At 40.4% G+C, this 16,048-nt stretch overlaps 1 protein-coding gene across 1 annotated transcript; it reads right to left on the minus strand.

Moving 5' to 3' along the window:
* Positions 1-529: 529 nt before the first annotated feature.
* LOC135705707 (cytochrome P450 CYP12A2-like) lies at positions 530-7,412 on the minus strand. Its single transcript, XM_065227536.1, has 7 exons — positions 7,153-7,412; positions 2,035-2,281; positions 1,858-1,974; positions 1,531-1,803; positions 1,312-1,468; positions 1,003-1,251; positions 530-930 (listed from the first exon to the last, which is right to left on the minus strand). Exons 1-7 carry the CDS (start codon positions 7,355-7,357, stop codon positions 604-606), a joined length of 1,575 nt encoding a protein of 524 aa, XP_065083608.1. The 5' UTR covers positions 7,358-7,412; the 3' UTR covers positions 530-603.
* Positions 7,413-16,048: the final 8,636 nt, after the last annotated feature.

The raw sequence follows: 16,048 nt of genomic DNA on the forward strand, positions 1-16,048 counted from the left end.
ACGGGCGTTTGTTTTTTGTCGGTGGTACGGCTCGAAATTAAATTCCCCGTTGATTGTCGAATCTCGAATCGGCAATGGACGGGACGATGATGGTTGAGACGGTGGGAGGTTTCTCAGGCTTCAAATTGAAATGAAAACGGAAACTAATGTGTTATTTTTGATAATCAGCGAATTGGACTGATGGCTGCCAGGTTGAGTCTTTCTTTTTTTTTTAGAAAAAGAATTCCATTTATCTTTAACTATCTTGATGCTGCTGGTGATGATGATGATGGCTACCAAGATGGAAATGTTGATGGGAGAATTTTATGACTTGGCACAATTCGTCGTCGTTATGATGATGTTTTCCCCGATGTCCAAAACTTCGTTGTATAATTATGTTTTCGCTTCTCACAACATCATTTTAGTTAATTTTGATGGTTGTATTTTAATTTCTAATGCGGGCCCTCGGGTATCAATTAAAAACGGAGAAAGCTAATGATTTGCTCTGGTTGGTGAGCTACCGGTTCGTACAACCACAAAGCAAAAAAGCAAAACTAATGCAAACAGTATTTATTCCAGCACCTTAAAAACAACCTTATCGTTATCTTTCTGCAAAAAATGCACCTAATCTTCCACCTCCGTCATCTGGAACTTGAGGTCATTGACGGGAACGTTGATCAATGTTGCTCGGATTTCCAGCTCTCCGTAGTTCCATCGGTAATCAAACTGCCTAGTAATACGGGAGACGATCATCTCCATCTCCAACATGGCCAGCCGTCGGCCAATGCATGTTCGAGATCCGAATCCAAACGGCAGATACAAGAACGGATGAGCATCCTTGGCATTCGGATAGCCGTCTTCCTTGAGCCATCGTTCCGGTAGGAACTCCTTCGCTCGGTCCACAAATTGATTTTCTTGCATAAGGATCATGGAAGCCATTGCTACGTCCGTCTGAAAAAAAATGAGAACCGAAGTGCGTTACGATATCCAGTTGGTCACATCGTTAAATGTAGAAAATCGTACCCCTTTTGGAATCTGATAACCTTGCAGTACGAGATCTTTTCCGGCGGCTCGTACGTTTCCGGCAGTTGGTGGACACAACCGAAGGCCTTCTTTGATACAGGCACGCAAGTACGGTAGATTACGCATGTTTTCCGGTGTCAGCGGAGAATCTTTCTTCGGTAAGATCGTTCGCAGTTCTTCGCGCAGTTTGGCCTGTTTGTCTTTATTCGTGGCTAGAAGGTACAGAATTCCCGTGGTCCCAGAAGAGGTCTACATGTTCACGAAAACCATTAGAGAAGTGATCTAGCTTAACCTAAAACAAGTACCCACCGTATCAACTCCAGCGAGTAACATGTCAAATGCCATAACAATGGCAACTTCACGATTAACCTTCAACAGTTTCTCAAGCACGCTCTGTGTATCACTATCAGCCGATGGGTTCTTCTCCAATCTAACCACTGCTTCATCTACTTTGGCCATCACAATGCTTGAATGGAATTAAAAATCAAATTAATCAGAAGTTTCAGAACTCGCATCTGCAGCACCCACTTTGTCAAATCATCGAGAACGTTCATTAGTTTTTTGAAAGTTGGCGTCTTGTAGTACTTCCAAACGGACGGTAGAACATCCAGCTGGTATGTCAATTCGAAGAACTGCCGAATCTTCTTGACAATCAATTTCGCTTCCACGGATTGAGCATCTTCGAGAACTCCCAATCTGGTGTCCAGAGCCAGAACACCCATCGTTTCCAGTGCCCATCGATTCAACCATTGACTGAAATCCGCCGGAAGTTCGCTCTGGTCATCTCGAATTTTCACCATTCTAAACGACAAACAGTTGTTAATTCAAATCCACCAACGATGCATAATAACAAACATTTTCATGAATTCACGTGCAACGTCATCCAATTTGTCCACGTACAGTTTAATAATTTTGGGTTGCATCATCACTGGGTTTACAGTGGTTCGGAACTTTTGCCAGCTTTCTCCTTGTCTGAAAGGGTTTCACTTGTTAAAATCAGAATTTTCATGAGACGTTATTTGCTATATGTACTCTGTAACCAATCCACCGAGCCCCTTGAACACATCCGGACGAACGTGCTTCCGGTAGTAGACGAACGTATCGATACCACGTCGAATGGGCCACTGGCCTTCGTTTCGAAAAAGCATCTCAAAATCATCCGGTCGGAAACTCAAGAGGACATCCCTTCTCCCGAGGATTCCTGGCATACGCACAAGATCGCCATAGTCCTCTCGAAAGAGTCGATGCATTTTCTGAATATTGGCATTGTGGTACCGACCTGTAAATGGTGAGAAATTCTTTATTCGATAGTGGAACTATTACAGAGAGTTCTGAAGAGCAGGAAATATCTGAAATATCTATCTTAAGAACTTCTTTTCGTCAGATTCTAGCATCAAAGAGCCTGAAATAAAAATAAGCAAAGCCCGTGCTGGCAGGAGATTCAATCGGCATAGACCCAAGCAACGGAAACGGACCAGCGATTGGAAACTCGGAACATGGAACTGCAAGTCTCTCAATTTCTTGGGAAGTGCCCGCATTCTTTCCGATTTATTTAGGGTCCGCAAGTTCGACATCGTAGCGGGTGCTGGTTTGCTGGAAGGGATCTTCGGTACATATGTATAGGGATGATTATACCATCTACCAGAGCTGCGGCAATACACATGAGCTGGGTACAGCTTTCATCGTGATGGGCGAAATGCAGAAGCGCGTGATTGGGTGGTGGCCAATCGATAGCAGAATGTGCAAGTTGATGATCAAAGGTCGTTTCTTCAATGTCAGCATAATCAACGTGCACAACTCTCACTTAGCAAGTGACGATGACGATAAAGACGCTTTTTACGCACAGCTGGAACGGAAATACCAGCTGCCCAAGCCATGACGTCAAAATCGTCATCGGTGATCTTAACGCTCAGGTCGGCCTGAAGGAGGAATTTAGACCGGTTATAGGAAAGTTCAGCGCTCACCAGCTAACAAACGCCAACGGCCTTAGACTCATCGATTTCGCCGCCTCTAAGAACATGGCCATACGTAGTACCTACTTCCAGCATAGCCTCCCATATCGGTACACCTGGAGATCACCGCAACAGACAGAATCGCAAATCGACCACGTTTTGATCGACGGAAGGCATTTCTCGGACATTATCGACGTCAGGACTTATCGCGGCGCAACTATCGTTCCACTACCTTCTAATGGTCAAGATGCGCCAAAAACTGTCCGTTGCCAACAAAATTCGGTACCGACGTCCACCACGGTACAATCTGGAGCGACTGAAGCTGCCCGAAGTCGCAACTGAGTACGTACAATGCCTCGACGCAGCGTTGCCTGATGAGGGAGAGCTCACCAAAGCCCCTCTTGAGGACTGCTGGAGCAACGTGAAAGCAGCCATTAACAGCGCTGCTGAAGGCGCCGTTGGGTTCGTGGAGCGGAATCGACGGAACGATTGGTTCGACGAAGAGTGTCAAACGGTTTTGGACGAGAAGAACGCAGTGCGGGCGGCCATGCTGCAGCAAGGAACCCGTCATAATGTGGAGCGATATAAACAGAAGCAAACCCATCTTTTCCTGGATAAGAAGCGCCGCCTGGAAGAGCTGGAGTGCGAAGAAATTGAGCAGCTGTATCGTTCACAAGAAATACGCAAGTTCTACAAGAAACTCAACGCATCCCGCCAAGGCTTTGTGCCGCGAGCCGAAATGTGTCGGGATAAGGAAGAGGGTTTCTTAACGGACGAACGTGAGGTGATTGAAAGGTGGAAGCAGCACTACGATGAACATCTGAACGGCGCAAAGGCGGTGGACCAAGGCGGTAGGAGAAATGGCTTCGCCGGTACAGCGGATGAGGAGGACATGCCAGCTCCCACGATAGGTGAAGTTAAGGATGCTATCCGACAGCTTAAGAACAACAAAGCAGCTGGGAAAGATGCTATCGGAGCGGAACTTATCAAAATGGGCCCGGATAAGTTGGCCACTTGTCTGCACCGACTGATAGTCAGGATCTGGGATACAGAACAGCTACCGGAAGAGTGGAAAGAGGGAGTAATATGCCCAGTATATAAAGAAGACGACAAACTAGAATTTGAGGTCTATCGAGCGATCACTATCCCTAACGCGGCCTACAAAGTTCTTTCCCAGATCATCTTTCGCCATTTATCGCCGCTAGCAAGCAGATTTGTGGGAAGTTATCAAGCCGGTTTTGTGGACGGGCGATCGACAACGGATTAAATCTTTACGTTGCGGCAGATCCTCCAAAAGTGTCGTGAATATCAAGTCCCTACGCACCACCTATTTATCGGTTTCAAGGCCGCTTTTGATACTATTGGCCGTGAAGAGCTATGGAAGATTATGGACGAGAACGGTTTTCTCGTGAAGCTGACCAGACTGATCAGGGCTACGATGGATGGTGTACAGTGCTGCGTGAAGATATCGGGTGCGTTATCGGACTCGTTTTAAACTCGCAAAGGACTTCGACAAGGCGATGGTATTTCCTGCCTCCTGTTCAACATTGCGCTAGAAGGTGTTATGAAACGTGCGGGCTTTAACATGCGGGGCACGATCTTCAATAAATCCAGCAAGTTCATCTGCTTCACTGACGACGTGGACATTGTCGGAAGAACGTTTCAGGCCGTGGCGGAGCAGTACACCAGGCTGAAACGTGAAGCAGAGAAGGTTGGATTAAAGGTGAATACTTCGAAGACCAAGTATCTGTTAGCTGGAGGAACCAAGTGCGATAGGGCTCGCATAGGCAGAAGCGTGACAATCGACGGAGAAGAGTTCGAGGTGAGATGAGTTCGAGGTGGTGGATGAATTTGTGTACCTCGGATCATTGGTGACGTCGAATAACAACTGCAGCAGAGAAATTCGTCGGCGTATTATTGCCGGAAGTCGTGCTTACTACGGACTCCACAAGACCCTGAGGTCGGGTAAACTTTGCCTCCGTACTAAATGTACCATGTACAAGATGCTGATAAGACCGGTAGTTCTATACGGGCACGAGACGTGAACGATGCTCTAGGAGGACCTGCAAGCACTGGGTGTTTTCGAACGACGAGTGCTTAGGAGCATCTTTGGCGGGGTATGTGGGAACGGTGTATGGAGGCGAAAGATGAAACACGAGCTGGCGCAACTCTATGGCCAACCCTGTATCCAGAAAGTTGCGAAAGCTGGACGGGTACGATGGGCGGGCCACGTTTTAAGAATGCCGGACAACAATCCCGCAAAAATGGTGTTTGCCTCGAATCCGGCCGGTACAAGACGAAGAGGAACACAGCGAGCAAGGTAGTTGGAGCAAGTGGAGCAGGATTTTGGAAGTGTGGGACGGTCAAGAAATTGGAGACAAGCAGCCACGGACCGAGTGAATTGGCGTAACATTGTGATGCAGGTGCAATCCTGAGGGATGTCAGACCAGGATAAGTAAGTAAGTACCAATTTGTTCTGACAAGCCATTGCTTCTTGGAAAGTGGGGACTAGAGGTTACGTGATCAAAAGATGATTGAGTGCTGATGTTTACAAATTCTCTTGAGGAGTACTGTGGACCGTTATTTGTATAAAGGATTCGGAGAATTCCGTGCCAAGCAAACCATCGTTTGTGAAACTTGATTACAGACCTATTTGATGTATCCTCGAGCCGTTCAAAATCAAAATATCCTGAATAGCTGTCAGCAATCAAAATATAATCCTCTTCGTGAAAGTGGAATAGATCAGATCCGAAGATTTCGATGGACAAGGGCATTTTCATACAAAACAGACTTCCACCATTTGCTTTATTTCCGCGGCCATTCCTACCCCATCCCTGCTAAGAATGTCCGCCAGTGGAATTTCCTTTCCCTTTTTGTATTGAATCTTCAGACCGTATTGGATGACATCTAGCAGAATTCTTTTGAGGCGGGAAAGGGCCATATCCAACGACTTTTATTAAATCGACTCTAGTGGTTTATGATCAGTTTCTATGATCAGGTTTTTAACATAAACATACTCATGGAACCATTTGCATGCAAAGCGAATTGCGCCAGCTTCCTTTTAGATTTGTGGATAATTCTCTTGAGCCGTTGTGAGGGATTTAGACGCTACTGGTGCACCTTTTTGCAACATTTCTGCACCAAAGGCTTTAGAACTTGCATCCATGCTTGGCATACACAGTTTTGGTCACGAACTGCTCATTTGCTAATAACTTTGCACACAGTTGACGAAACATAGTGCTTTTTAAAGCAGTAGATAGAATAGAGTTTAAACTTTTTATAGATACGTGAAAAAAGGTAGATGTTAATTCTATTAATAAACTGTATTTGTTTATGCATTGTAAAAATGAAGTGAGAAATGCTCGCTGAACAGCTTGAACTTTAAGTGTATAAATTCATTGGTGTTCATTCAAATGTTAAGATTTACCTACTCTTTTCATATCAATCATCCTAATCTATCAATCTAAAAAAAGTTATTAACAAATGAGCAGTTGGTGTGTACAACTATGCATGCCAAGCATGCTTGCATCTACTGAGAGACTAACCGCTTCATTAACATAAAAACTCAAAACAGGAAGTGACGTCATCAGATGTTTTATTTTCAAAAAGACATCCTCCTGTTCTCGATCCGAGAACCATTCAACATTCTTGATCAACAGTTTTTTCAGAGGATCACTTACAGCGGAGAGATTTTCTATGAATTTACCCACGTACTTGACTGTTGTAATTCCAATCTCTTAGTCGATTGTTTCATAGTTTATTTTCGATAGGTATCAATATGAACTCCGCTGTATCAGAAAACATTCATCGCAAAAAATGAACAAAGCAGTTCGTAATCAACTGCTCTGTCAGATGAAAAAGTTGTTTGAAACTCAAAATACAGATGAAGACGAGTCAAAATGTGACATCACTGGCTGTGCGGTTGTTCATTTTCCAAATAAACGATTCACCACACAACAACGCTACAAACACAGCTTCATTGTCAAAAACCTTCTACAGTAGCAAGCATTCATAAGCGACGCTGCCACTCAACTATCCATCTCAACATAAGCACACCTATGAATCACTCGGGCGAACTATGTAGTAGTAACACAACTGCTGAATATTTCAACCACTACCGTTACCCATCCGCACAGAGCTACACAACACAACACGCTCAACGCGTGTGACCTTGCTCATCAAAAATGCCCAAACTCACCTCCCGGAGCAAAATCCTTCACCATCTTCAACACACTCGGACCGGGCACCTTACTGTATGGCAGCGCACTGTCCCATTCCGGCTCTCTACCGTCAGCTGTAGCAACTGGCTGAGGCTGGACCTGCGTGCTGCGGAACCGAACGGAACTGGCTCTGACCGCTGGATATCCACCAACGGAGCTCACTTTCACTACGTTCCGCAACATGATGGATCCTAAATTAACTTGTAGCTCCGAAAAGAGGTCACTCGCGAATGAAGAAATCACCTTTGAACGCAAAACTGTGACTTCAGTTATCAACCGAAACCAAACTGATACGATATCACGGTAATACTGCGAGATATGTGGATGACAATGACACTCTGCGCAAAACTACGACAACGACACAGGATGGTGTGAAGATCGCGAACATACAACCTGTCGTCATTAAATTTTATTTATTTGGATGATTTTGTTTGCCGGTTCGCGTTTTCTTGGCGCGAAGGTGTTTGTGAGATCCGCGGAATATTATTCTCTGTTTACATTCAGTGAGCAATTAGATTGACCTTGGAATCAGCTGGTTGTAAGTCGTATTGATGTGGCTGGGGCGAATTTTAATCGAACCTACGGTAGTAGCATAATCGGCATCAATGGCTGCAGACCGAAAGTTTCTCTCTAACGCAGGCCTGCCCAACCTTTCCAAACTTTTAATGATGAAAATAAGTGGGCCAACAATTAACGAGGAAGAGATTTCCTACCTGTATTCATTGATTTCGGTATTTGTGATATTCTCAAAATAACAAGAGTTAGTAAGCGAGAAAAGCCCCGTTGTTCCATATACAATATCAAAACAGATATTTCTAACCACTTCAAATTCGCAATAATTTCCATTCTCATTCATAATACACGAATCATAACACGAGTATTCATCTCAGTATTGAATTCCCTAGTTCTTTGATTGTCTACCACCATACATCTACACATCTGCTGTCCATGCATGATCCATAATCATACATGTCAATCAAGACTCAAGCGAACTAGTATGATGTATAAGTAGGTGGTAGTTAAACTGATGCAAAATTTGAAATTTTCGCTCCACAGTGCTTAAACGATTCCAAATTAGGTCCTGTTTAGCCTCCCAAAATTTGAACTACATTAGTAAGAAACTGACTTGGCACAAACCATTTCAAGTTTATATGGGAATTACTATGGGAAAACTTATGTTTTTGCTCATATATATCTAACAATTCATCACATCACTATGCTTTTAAAAATGATAGCTGTGATTGTTGAAAATTTTCTCAGCTATAACTTTGTTGAAAACTACTTTTCAATCAAATGTAAGGAACAAAAGTTATTAATGATTCAAGTCACTGATGTCTTATGATTATGCTCATTCAACTGTTCAGCAGGCAACATTGGTGTTTCTGGTGCGAAGAATAGAGCACAAATATCATGGCTACTATGTCACACTGCAGAATACAGTGTTGCCCACAGAACAGCTGCTTGATCATGCCATAAGATTATCAATCTCTTAAACAATTAATAACATTTTAATTTGACATTTGGCTGAAAAACAGTATTGTGCAAAGTTGTAGCTAAGAAAATTTCCCGTAAGAATAGTTTTAGAAATTTTCGAAAAAGCAATATGGAAAATGGATAGAAGACAATGAACAAAAAGTTTGGTTTTCCCATAGTAATTTCCATACAAACTTCGAATAGTTTGTGCCAAGTCAGTTTCTTACCAAATGAGTTTAAATTTTGGGAGGCTAATCATGACCTGATTTGAAACCGTTTGAGCACTGTGGAGCAAAAATTTCAATTTTTGCATCAGTCTAGTGGTAGTGCTAGCACAAATTGCCAAAAATTTCAACCACCATCGGCTACGTCATGCATTCGCACACATTCCCACAGTGCAACGAGTAGACTATACGGCCCGTGACATTGATAAAAAAAACTGCTAGGGCCGGGGATCTTGTTTTACGTCAGGGTACTATCGCATTTCGGATCCCTACCCTCAACAAAGCCCAACGGTTGACTCTGATCTTGAGAATAGCTGAGCTGAATCGTCCGAAAATGAGATCCCAAATTAATCAGCGAAAATGAAAGTTGATGTCCCATTCCATCGACTATGGAGCATTTGCAGTCCAAAACGGGTTGGACATGAGTGTTTCCGATTTGAACGAAACAATACTCATATGTTTGCTGCTACCAATAAGAATTACATTATTTTTCAATTATTTATGATTTATTTTTTCTCCAGAGTAAGTTTTGAAAAAGGCATATTCAAACAAAGGATTATATTTTTTCTGACCAAAATGGCATTTGAGAAAATGTTGTAGGTAATTAAATGTCCTTCGAGAAAAAATACACTGAAAGAAAAAAACACAGTAAATTCAAAGCAATAAAAATTTGATTTGACGGATTTTGTTATTTGGTGTTTAGCTTTAACTTTTTTTGTAAAGCAAGCTGAAGTGCTGCCCTAAAATTGGGTGAAGAGTATTAGCTTAAAAAAATTCAATAGATTTTGAAACTTTAATTGATTTTTTTTTTAATTTAACGGAATTGCATATAAATAATAATTTATTTAAATTTTAAGCATAATTTTCGATAAATTTATGCATAAAATATTTTTTTCTAAGTCCTCCCGTTCTCAAGAAAATGTAAAATTAAAAAATAATATTTATGAATTTTCTAAATTGTAGACCATTTTCAAATGTAAGTCGCCATGTCCAGCAACAAAATGTGAATTCAATGATTGTATATTCAATAACAAACAATTCATTCTCAAATATGGTGGCTATCAGACTTGCCTGTTTCTATCAAAACGCAGCGGAAGACCATATTTTAGAACATTACTTCAGCACTCTTTACAAAAAAAAAACATAAATTCGAAGGGAAGGTAGTTTGAGAAAATCAACGTTTTATGTTTTTTACTATGAATTTACTGAGTTTTTTTCTTTCAGTGTATTTTTAACGTAGAACTACATCATTGTGGACTACACCGGGACCAATCGATAGGAAGTAACTCTACAAATCTACAAATAAATACTTTTCCAATTTTCCATAAACAGCTTTTGAAAAATGTATAAATGATAATTTTATCACTGTTTGCATTAAAAACAGTTAAGATTTTAAAAGAAAATAAAAATTAAAAAATGCCGGGGCCACCCTAATGACGAAATAAAAAATATACTGGTCAATTATTTTTCGATACGGAACAAAATAACCAATTTTTACGAAATGCTAAGATCTAAGATTCCATCCTTTTTTCCATGGTTTCATGCAGCATAGATACTATGAGTTAACATGGCTTTAGTTCTTGTTGTTGTTGTTGTTGTTGTTGTTGTTGTTGTTGTTGTTGTTGTTGTTGTTGTTGTTGTTGTTGTTGTTGTTGTTGTTGTTGTTGTTGTTGTTGTTGTTGTTGTTGTTGTTGTTGTTGTTGTTGTTGTTGTTGTTGTTGTTGTTGTTGTTGTTGTTGTTGTTGTTGTTGTTGTTGTTGTTGTTGTTGTTGTTGTTGTTGTTGTTGTTGTTGTTGTTGTTGTTGTTGTTGTTGTTGTTGTTGTTGTTGTTGTTGTTGTTGTTGTTGTTGTTGTTGTTGTTGTTGTTGTTGTTGTTGTTGTTGTTGTTGTTGTTGTTGTTGTTGTTGTTGTTGTTGTTGTTGTTGTTGTTGTTGTTGTTGTTGTTGTTGTTGTTGTTGTTGTTGTTGTTGTTGTTGTTGTTGTTGTTGTTGTTGTTGTTGTTGTTGTTGTTGTTGTTGTTGTTGTTGTTGTTGTTGTTGTTGTTGTTGTTGTTGTTGTTGTTGTTGTTGTTGTTGTTGTTGTTGTTGTTGTTGTTGTTGTTGTTGTTGTTGTTGTTGTTGTTGTTGTTGTTGTTGTTGTTGTTGTTGTTGTTGTTGTTGTTGTTGTTGTTGTTGTTGTTGTTGTTGTTGTTGTTGTTGTTGTTGTTGTTGTTGTTGTTGTTGTTGTTGTTGTTGTTGTTGTTGTTGTTGTTGTTGTTGTTGTTGTTGTTGTTGTTGTTGTTGTTGTTGTTGTTGTTGTTGTTGTTGTTGTTGTTGTTGTTGTTGTTGTTGTTGTTGTTGTTGTTGTTGTTGTTGTTGTTGTTGTTGTTGTTGTTGTTGTTGTTGTTGTTGTTGTTGTTGTTGTTGTTGTTGTTGTTGTTGTTGTTGTTGTTGTTGTTGTTGTTGTTGTTGTTGTTGTTGTTGTTGTTGTTGTTGTTGTTGTTGTTGTTGTTGTTGTTGTTGTTGTTGTTGTTGTTGTTGTTGTTGTTGTTGTTGTTGTTGTTGTTGTTGTTGTTGTTGTTGTTGTTGTTGTTGTTGTTGTTGTTGTTGTTGTTGTTGTTGTTGTTGTTGTTGTTGTTGTTGTTGTTGTTGTTGTTGTTGTTGTTGTTGTTGTTGTTGTTGTTGTTGTTGTTGTTGTTGTTGTTGTTGTTGTTGTTGTTGTTGTTGTTGTTGTTGTTGTTGTTGTTGTTGTTGTTGTTGTTGTTGTTGTTGTTGTTGTTGTTGTTGTTGTTGTTGTTGTTGTTGTTGTTGTTGTTGTTGTTGTTGTTGTTGTTGTTGTTGTTGTTGTTGTTGTTGTTGTTGTTGTTGTTGTTGTTGTTGTTGTTGTTGTTGTTGTTGTTGTTGTTGTTGTTGTTGTTGTTGTTGTTGTTGTTGTTGTTGTTGTTGTTGTTGTTGTTGTTGTTGTTGTTGTTGTTGTTGTTGTTGTTGTTGTTGTTGTTGTTGTTGTTGTTGTTGTTGTTGTTGTTGTTGTTGTTGTTGTTGTTGTTGTTGTTGTTGTTGTTGTTGTTGTTGTTGTTGTTGTTGTTGTTGTTGTTGTTGTTGTTGTTGTTGTTGTTGTTGTTCAGATTTAGCAATATTGTTTCCAATGAAAATAAATTTATGATCGTAAGACTGCTCCATTTTTATTTGTGTTGAGCGTAAAATCTCCTTTTTATTTATTTTCTTTTGAAAACTCGTCAATTTTACTATCACGCCGTTATTAAAATTCCCTGCACATGTATGATGAAAACAATTCGCCCAATACTATGCGCCTTTGTTTTGATTTCCTTAAAAGTGTCGCCCTTCACTTTTCGCCGTGTTAACGTTTCAACTAAAGATGAGCCTTTTACTATTTTCGCTTTTGTTGATAAGCAACATTGAGTTCACTCCTTCATTGAAATGTTTCAAAATTGCGCCCTATACTATAGTAAACAAAGGAAAGAGCGAAATCCATTTTTAAGCTTGTTTAGAAATAAATTTTGTTTCGGCTTTCGCTTTGCACGGATTTTTCGATAGTGGAACATTTAAAAAAATTGTTTGTGGGTATTTGTTAGTAGATCAGTGAATGCTCCATCTGATTGTAATAAAATCTCCGTTTGTTTACATTTTGCTAGTTTTGTCCTAATCACAATTTACTCCGAACTTAGCTTCTTTACGGCTCCAGTCCAGATTTCATCGCTTCTGCTACTGCTGTATCTTATTTTCCTTGCTTCGTTCAACTACATATTCATTACTTCAGATTCAATTATTTGCGCTTATTGCTTTCATCTCTATTCCATCAATGTCTTAACCATCATATTATCTTCAACTATCTTCCTCTCCACCTGCTGCTAATTCTCTTCGTCATCTCATATATCCTGCTTCTGGTATTCCCATCCGCTTCCTTATTATTTTCCTCTCCGATAGCTTCTGCTTCCTCTCCATCATCTTTTCATTCGCCTACGACGACGACAACAGCGAATTTGTAACTTACCATTTGTCTAGGATATAACACCTTTGCCCGGCACCTCCACGGTTTTTTTTTTTTTTTAATATAGGCCTGGATAGATCAACTCAGTAATGTAACGAGGCTTGGGCACGAATACACCCTTTACGAAATTTCAAACTCAACATACGCATCTAATCGCAACAACCGAACAAATCCAGCCACAACAAAGCTACGAAGAAGCGCTTCCCGCATAAACGCGAACCATCACATGACCTTACCGATAATGGTTATAAATTGTTTATAATCCCTGCTAAACTTCAACTGAAATGGTTATGGAACTTTACATGAACGTTTGTGTGATAAAGTTTTAACCTTATGTATTATGGTTTTTTGGAAGCGGACCTTACAAATAATGGGTTGTTAAGAACCATTACCATTCCAAATTCTTGTTTTCTCCTTACATTTTCGGAAAGAGAACTATATTAGAACGTTTTTACTTATGGTTTGAGAACATTAATGGTTATGGTTATGGTAGTCAGTAAGGTCCATTAATGGTTTTGTATTATCACTCAACTTTACGTGAAATATATCGTGAATTGGTAATCAGTAATTTACAGACAACCAATTCGCGATATTCCACATAAAGTTGATCGATGTTACAAAACCATTCATCGACCTTACTGGTTACCATAACCATTACCATTAATGTTCTCAAACCATAAGTTAAAAGGTTATAGTATAGTTTTCTTTCCGAAAATGTATGGAGAAAACAAGAATTTTGAATGGTAAAGGTTCTTAACAACCCATTATTTGTAAGGTCCACTTCCAAAAAACTATAATACTTAAGGTTAAAACTTTATCATTAAACGTTCATGTAAAGTTCCATAACCATTTCAGTTGAAGTTTAGAAGGGATTATAAACAATTTTAACCATTTTAGGTAAGGTTTATGTTATGGTTCGCGCTTATGTGGGTTATGCCTTCATTAAATTCTACTTTTCCGCGACGTTCGTTGTTTCGATTTGGTCCTTACGTAAGGCGGGAATAGGATCCATAAAATTTTCTCATATTTTGGGCTACCGTGCCCCTTTCTTCACGCTTGCAGATTTTACCAGTGTACACATATTGCACATCTTTTAAGCTATCTCGACCGAACTCTATTGCGTTTTTAAACGTCTGTTTTCTCGTTCATATCTTCAAGAATTGGTATCACCTAAGCTATATAAAGTGCTTTGATAGTATATGGATCCTTAATTGATTATGGGATCTTTATGAAAAATCATGCGGGTCAATTTTTCCCCAGGGATGCATTTTGGACCGTCCTACCCTATATGTGCAGACACAAGTCGAGCGGTGCTGATGGCTTGTGGATTTATGCAATGAAAATTTATTTAAAACATAATTTATTTTATACACTTTGGACTCTGCATTACCGAAATCATCTTGATGCCGGACAAAAGATGCTTGTTCGCCATAGCTTTCCACCTGTGTAGGTAGGAACAAGCCCTGCTGAGAATCGGTATCGATTTCATTACCTGTAGCTTTCGATTAATGCAGCATGAACTGTGAAAAATCGTGGAAATATGGTTGGCTCGAAATCGTCCGTCAGATACCATAAATGAATTCGCCTCTTTTCGATCCTTCACCGACCGATATAGAGGTGAAAAATTATGCTCTCGATCCTCAGCGAACGCAACTCTCCAGCACCTCCCGTCGGGAGTGGCACGAAATTTGTACTTTATTCAGTTTGATATTGTTTTATTTCTCGTGCGCGCGCAAAAGAGGAATGTACTTCCCGAGTGGAACTGCTTTTGCCTAGTGCACCACGAAGCACTTGGCAGGGGGCCCCCATTCGGCGAGGGATTGAAAAGAAAAGAACGAGAGAACAAATTTAATAATAAATGAGAATATCATTATTATTAAAATTTATAAATATGTAAATTTGAAAACTCGCTTATTCAATTTTCAACTTCCACCGCAGCGAGATAGTCGGGTCAAGCCCATGCAACCAGCGGCCCAACGAAATGGTCAGACAATTTGGCCCGGAATGGAGCTGTAACAAATGATGAGGCTCCGGAGCTTATCAGGCCAAGCCGCACTGGACTTGAGAAGGGGGAAAAGGGCAGCAGCAGCGGCTTCTTTCTTAAGTGAGGCTTTTAAAGATGGCAGCCACAAGCATCCAGGTCGTCGTCGGGCGGCTGGAATCAAGCGAGGAGAATGAGATATAAGAAATTTTTTATCTTAATATTTTCTTAAACTTTTGTGTGCTCGCATTCAGGTTCGCCGAGTGGTTCCGAAATCAGGTTTTTACCCCCAACCCCCTCTGCGAGCCAACTATCAGGATACTGGACAGTGAAACATTTCCCTTCAGCCTCGGACTGCGAAGCTGAGCACAAACATATAATTTTTGTATCATTAATCACACTCCGGTCAGCAGCTCAGACTTAGAGTTGCAAGAGTCCTCTTGGCACCCCTCTCACACAAGCCATCTGCAGGGTGCTGGTGGAGGCATTCAATTCTTCAACTGCCAACCCCAAGCTCGGACGTAGGAACAAAATTAAGAAATGATGTAGTTGTTTTTATAAATTATCCATCAGCTATTAACAACGTAATTGCGCTGAGCGTGTTTCAGTCGAGTTCTTTGCCCATTTACGCCTTCCGTTTTTTTGTTTGTGTTTTGCTCAGGGCTGATGTTCTCTGATTTCTGCCTCTTTCTACGAAAGATTCAAATTAGTTGACTGTGAATTGCGTGGTTGGAGTATCGTCGCTTTCCCAATCGGTCAACGCCGGGCGGACAAGCCGTGGGTTGATGCTCTGTTGCTGCTCGATGGGCACGAACGTTATAAATCAATTAAATTGCCTCCATCAATTGAGTGGTTGTGGAAGATACTATGTAATCCTGAGGAAAGAAGGGTAAACATTTCTCACTGACATGGCTGTGAAGGTAACTAAGTATGTTTGTGTAAAGTCTGGAATTTTTGGGCTTTTATCCTCTACAAAGCATATATAATACTGCCACCCAATGCAAAAACTTCTAAGTCGCGAAGTTTTTTAGAAAATTTCTGAATTTTGAAATTCTATGGTAAATCTACAGATTTATCACAGACAAACAGACATAACTCTTAGAAGCAAATTCTTCAAAACATATCGTCAAGCTTTTTTTTGCATGCGCACCAGCACCATCTATCATCCACATTCCCAAGCATTGATTTTCACCAATTGCTTTCCCTCGT

This window comes from Ochlerotatus camptorhynchus, unplaced genomic scaffold (assembly GCF_037179485.1).
Source record: "Ochlerotatus camptorhynchus isolate MF236.1 unplaced genomic scaffold, CSIRO-AGI_Acam_v1.1 ptg000274l, whole genome shotgun sequence".
Taxonomy (NCBI): Eukaryota; Metazoa; Arthropoda; class Insecta; order Diptera; family Culicidae; genus Ochlerotatus; species Ochlerotatus camptorhynchus.

Coding starts and splice junctions, on each gene's coding strand:
- LOC135705707 (XM_065227536.1), bottom strand. CDS start 7,357: ATGTTGCGGAACGTAGTGAAAGTGAGCTCCGTTGGTGGATATCCAGCG. Junction 2,282..7,152: donor GAAGGATTTTGCTCCGGGAG/GTGAGTTTGGGC, acceptor CACCATTTACAG/GTCGGTACCACAATGCCAAT. Junction 1,804..1,857: donor GCACGTGAATTCATGAAAAT/GTTTGTTATTAT, acceptor TTTGTCGTTTAG/AATGGTGAAAATTCGAGATG.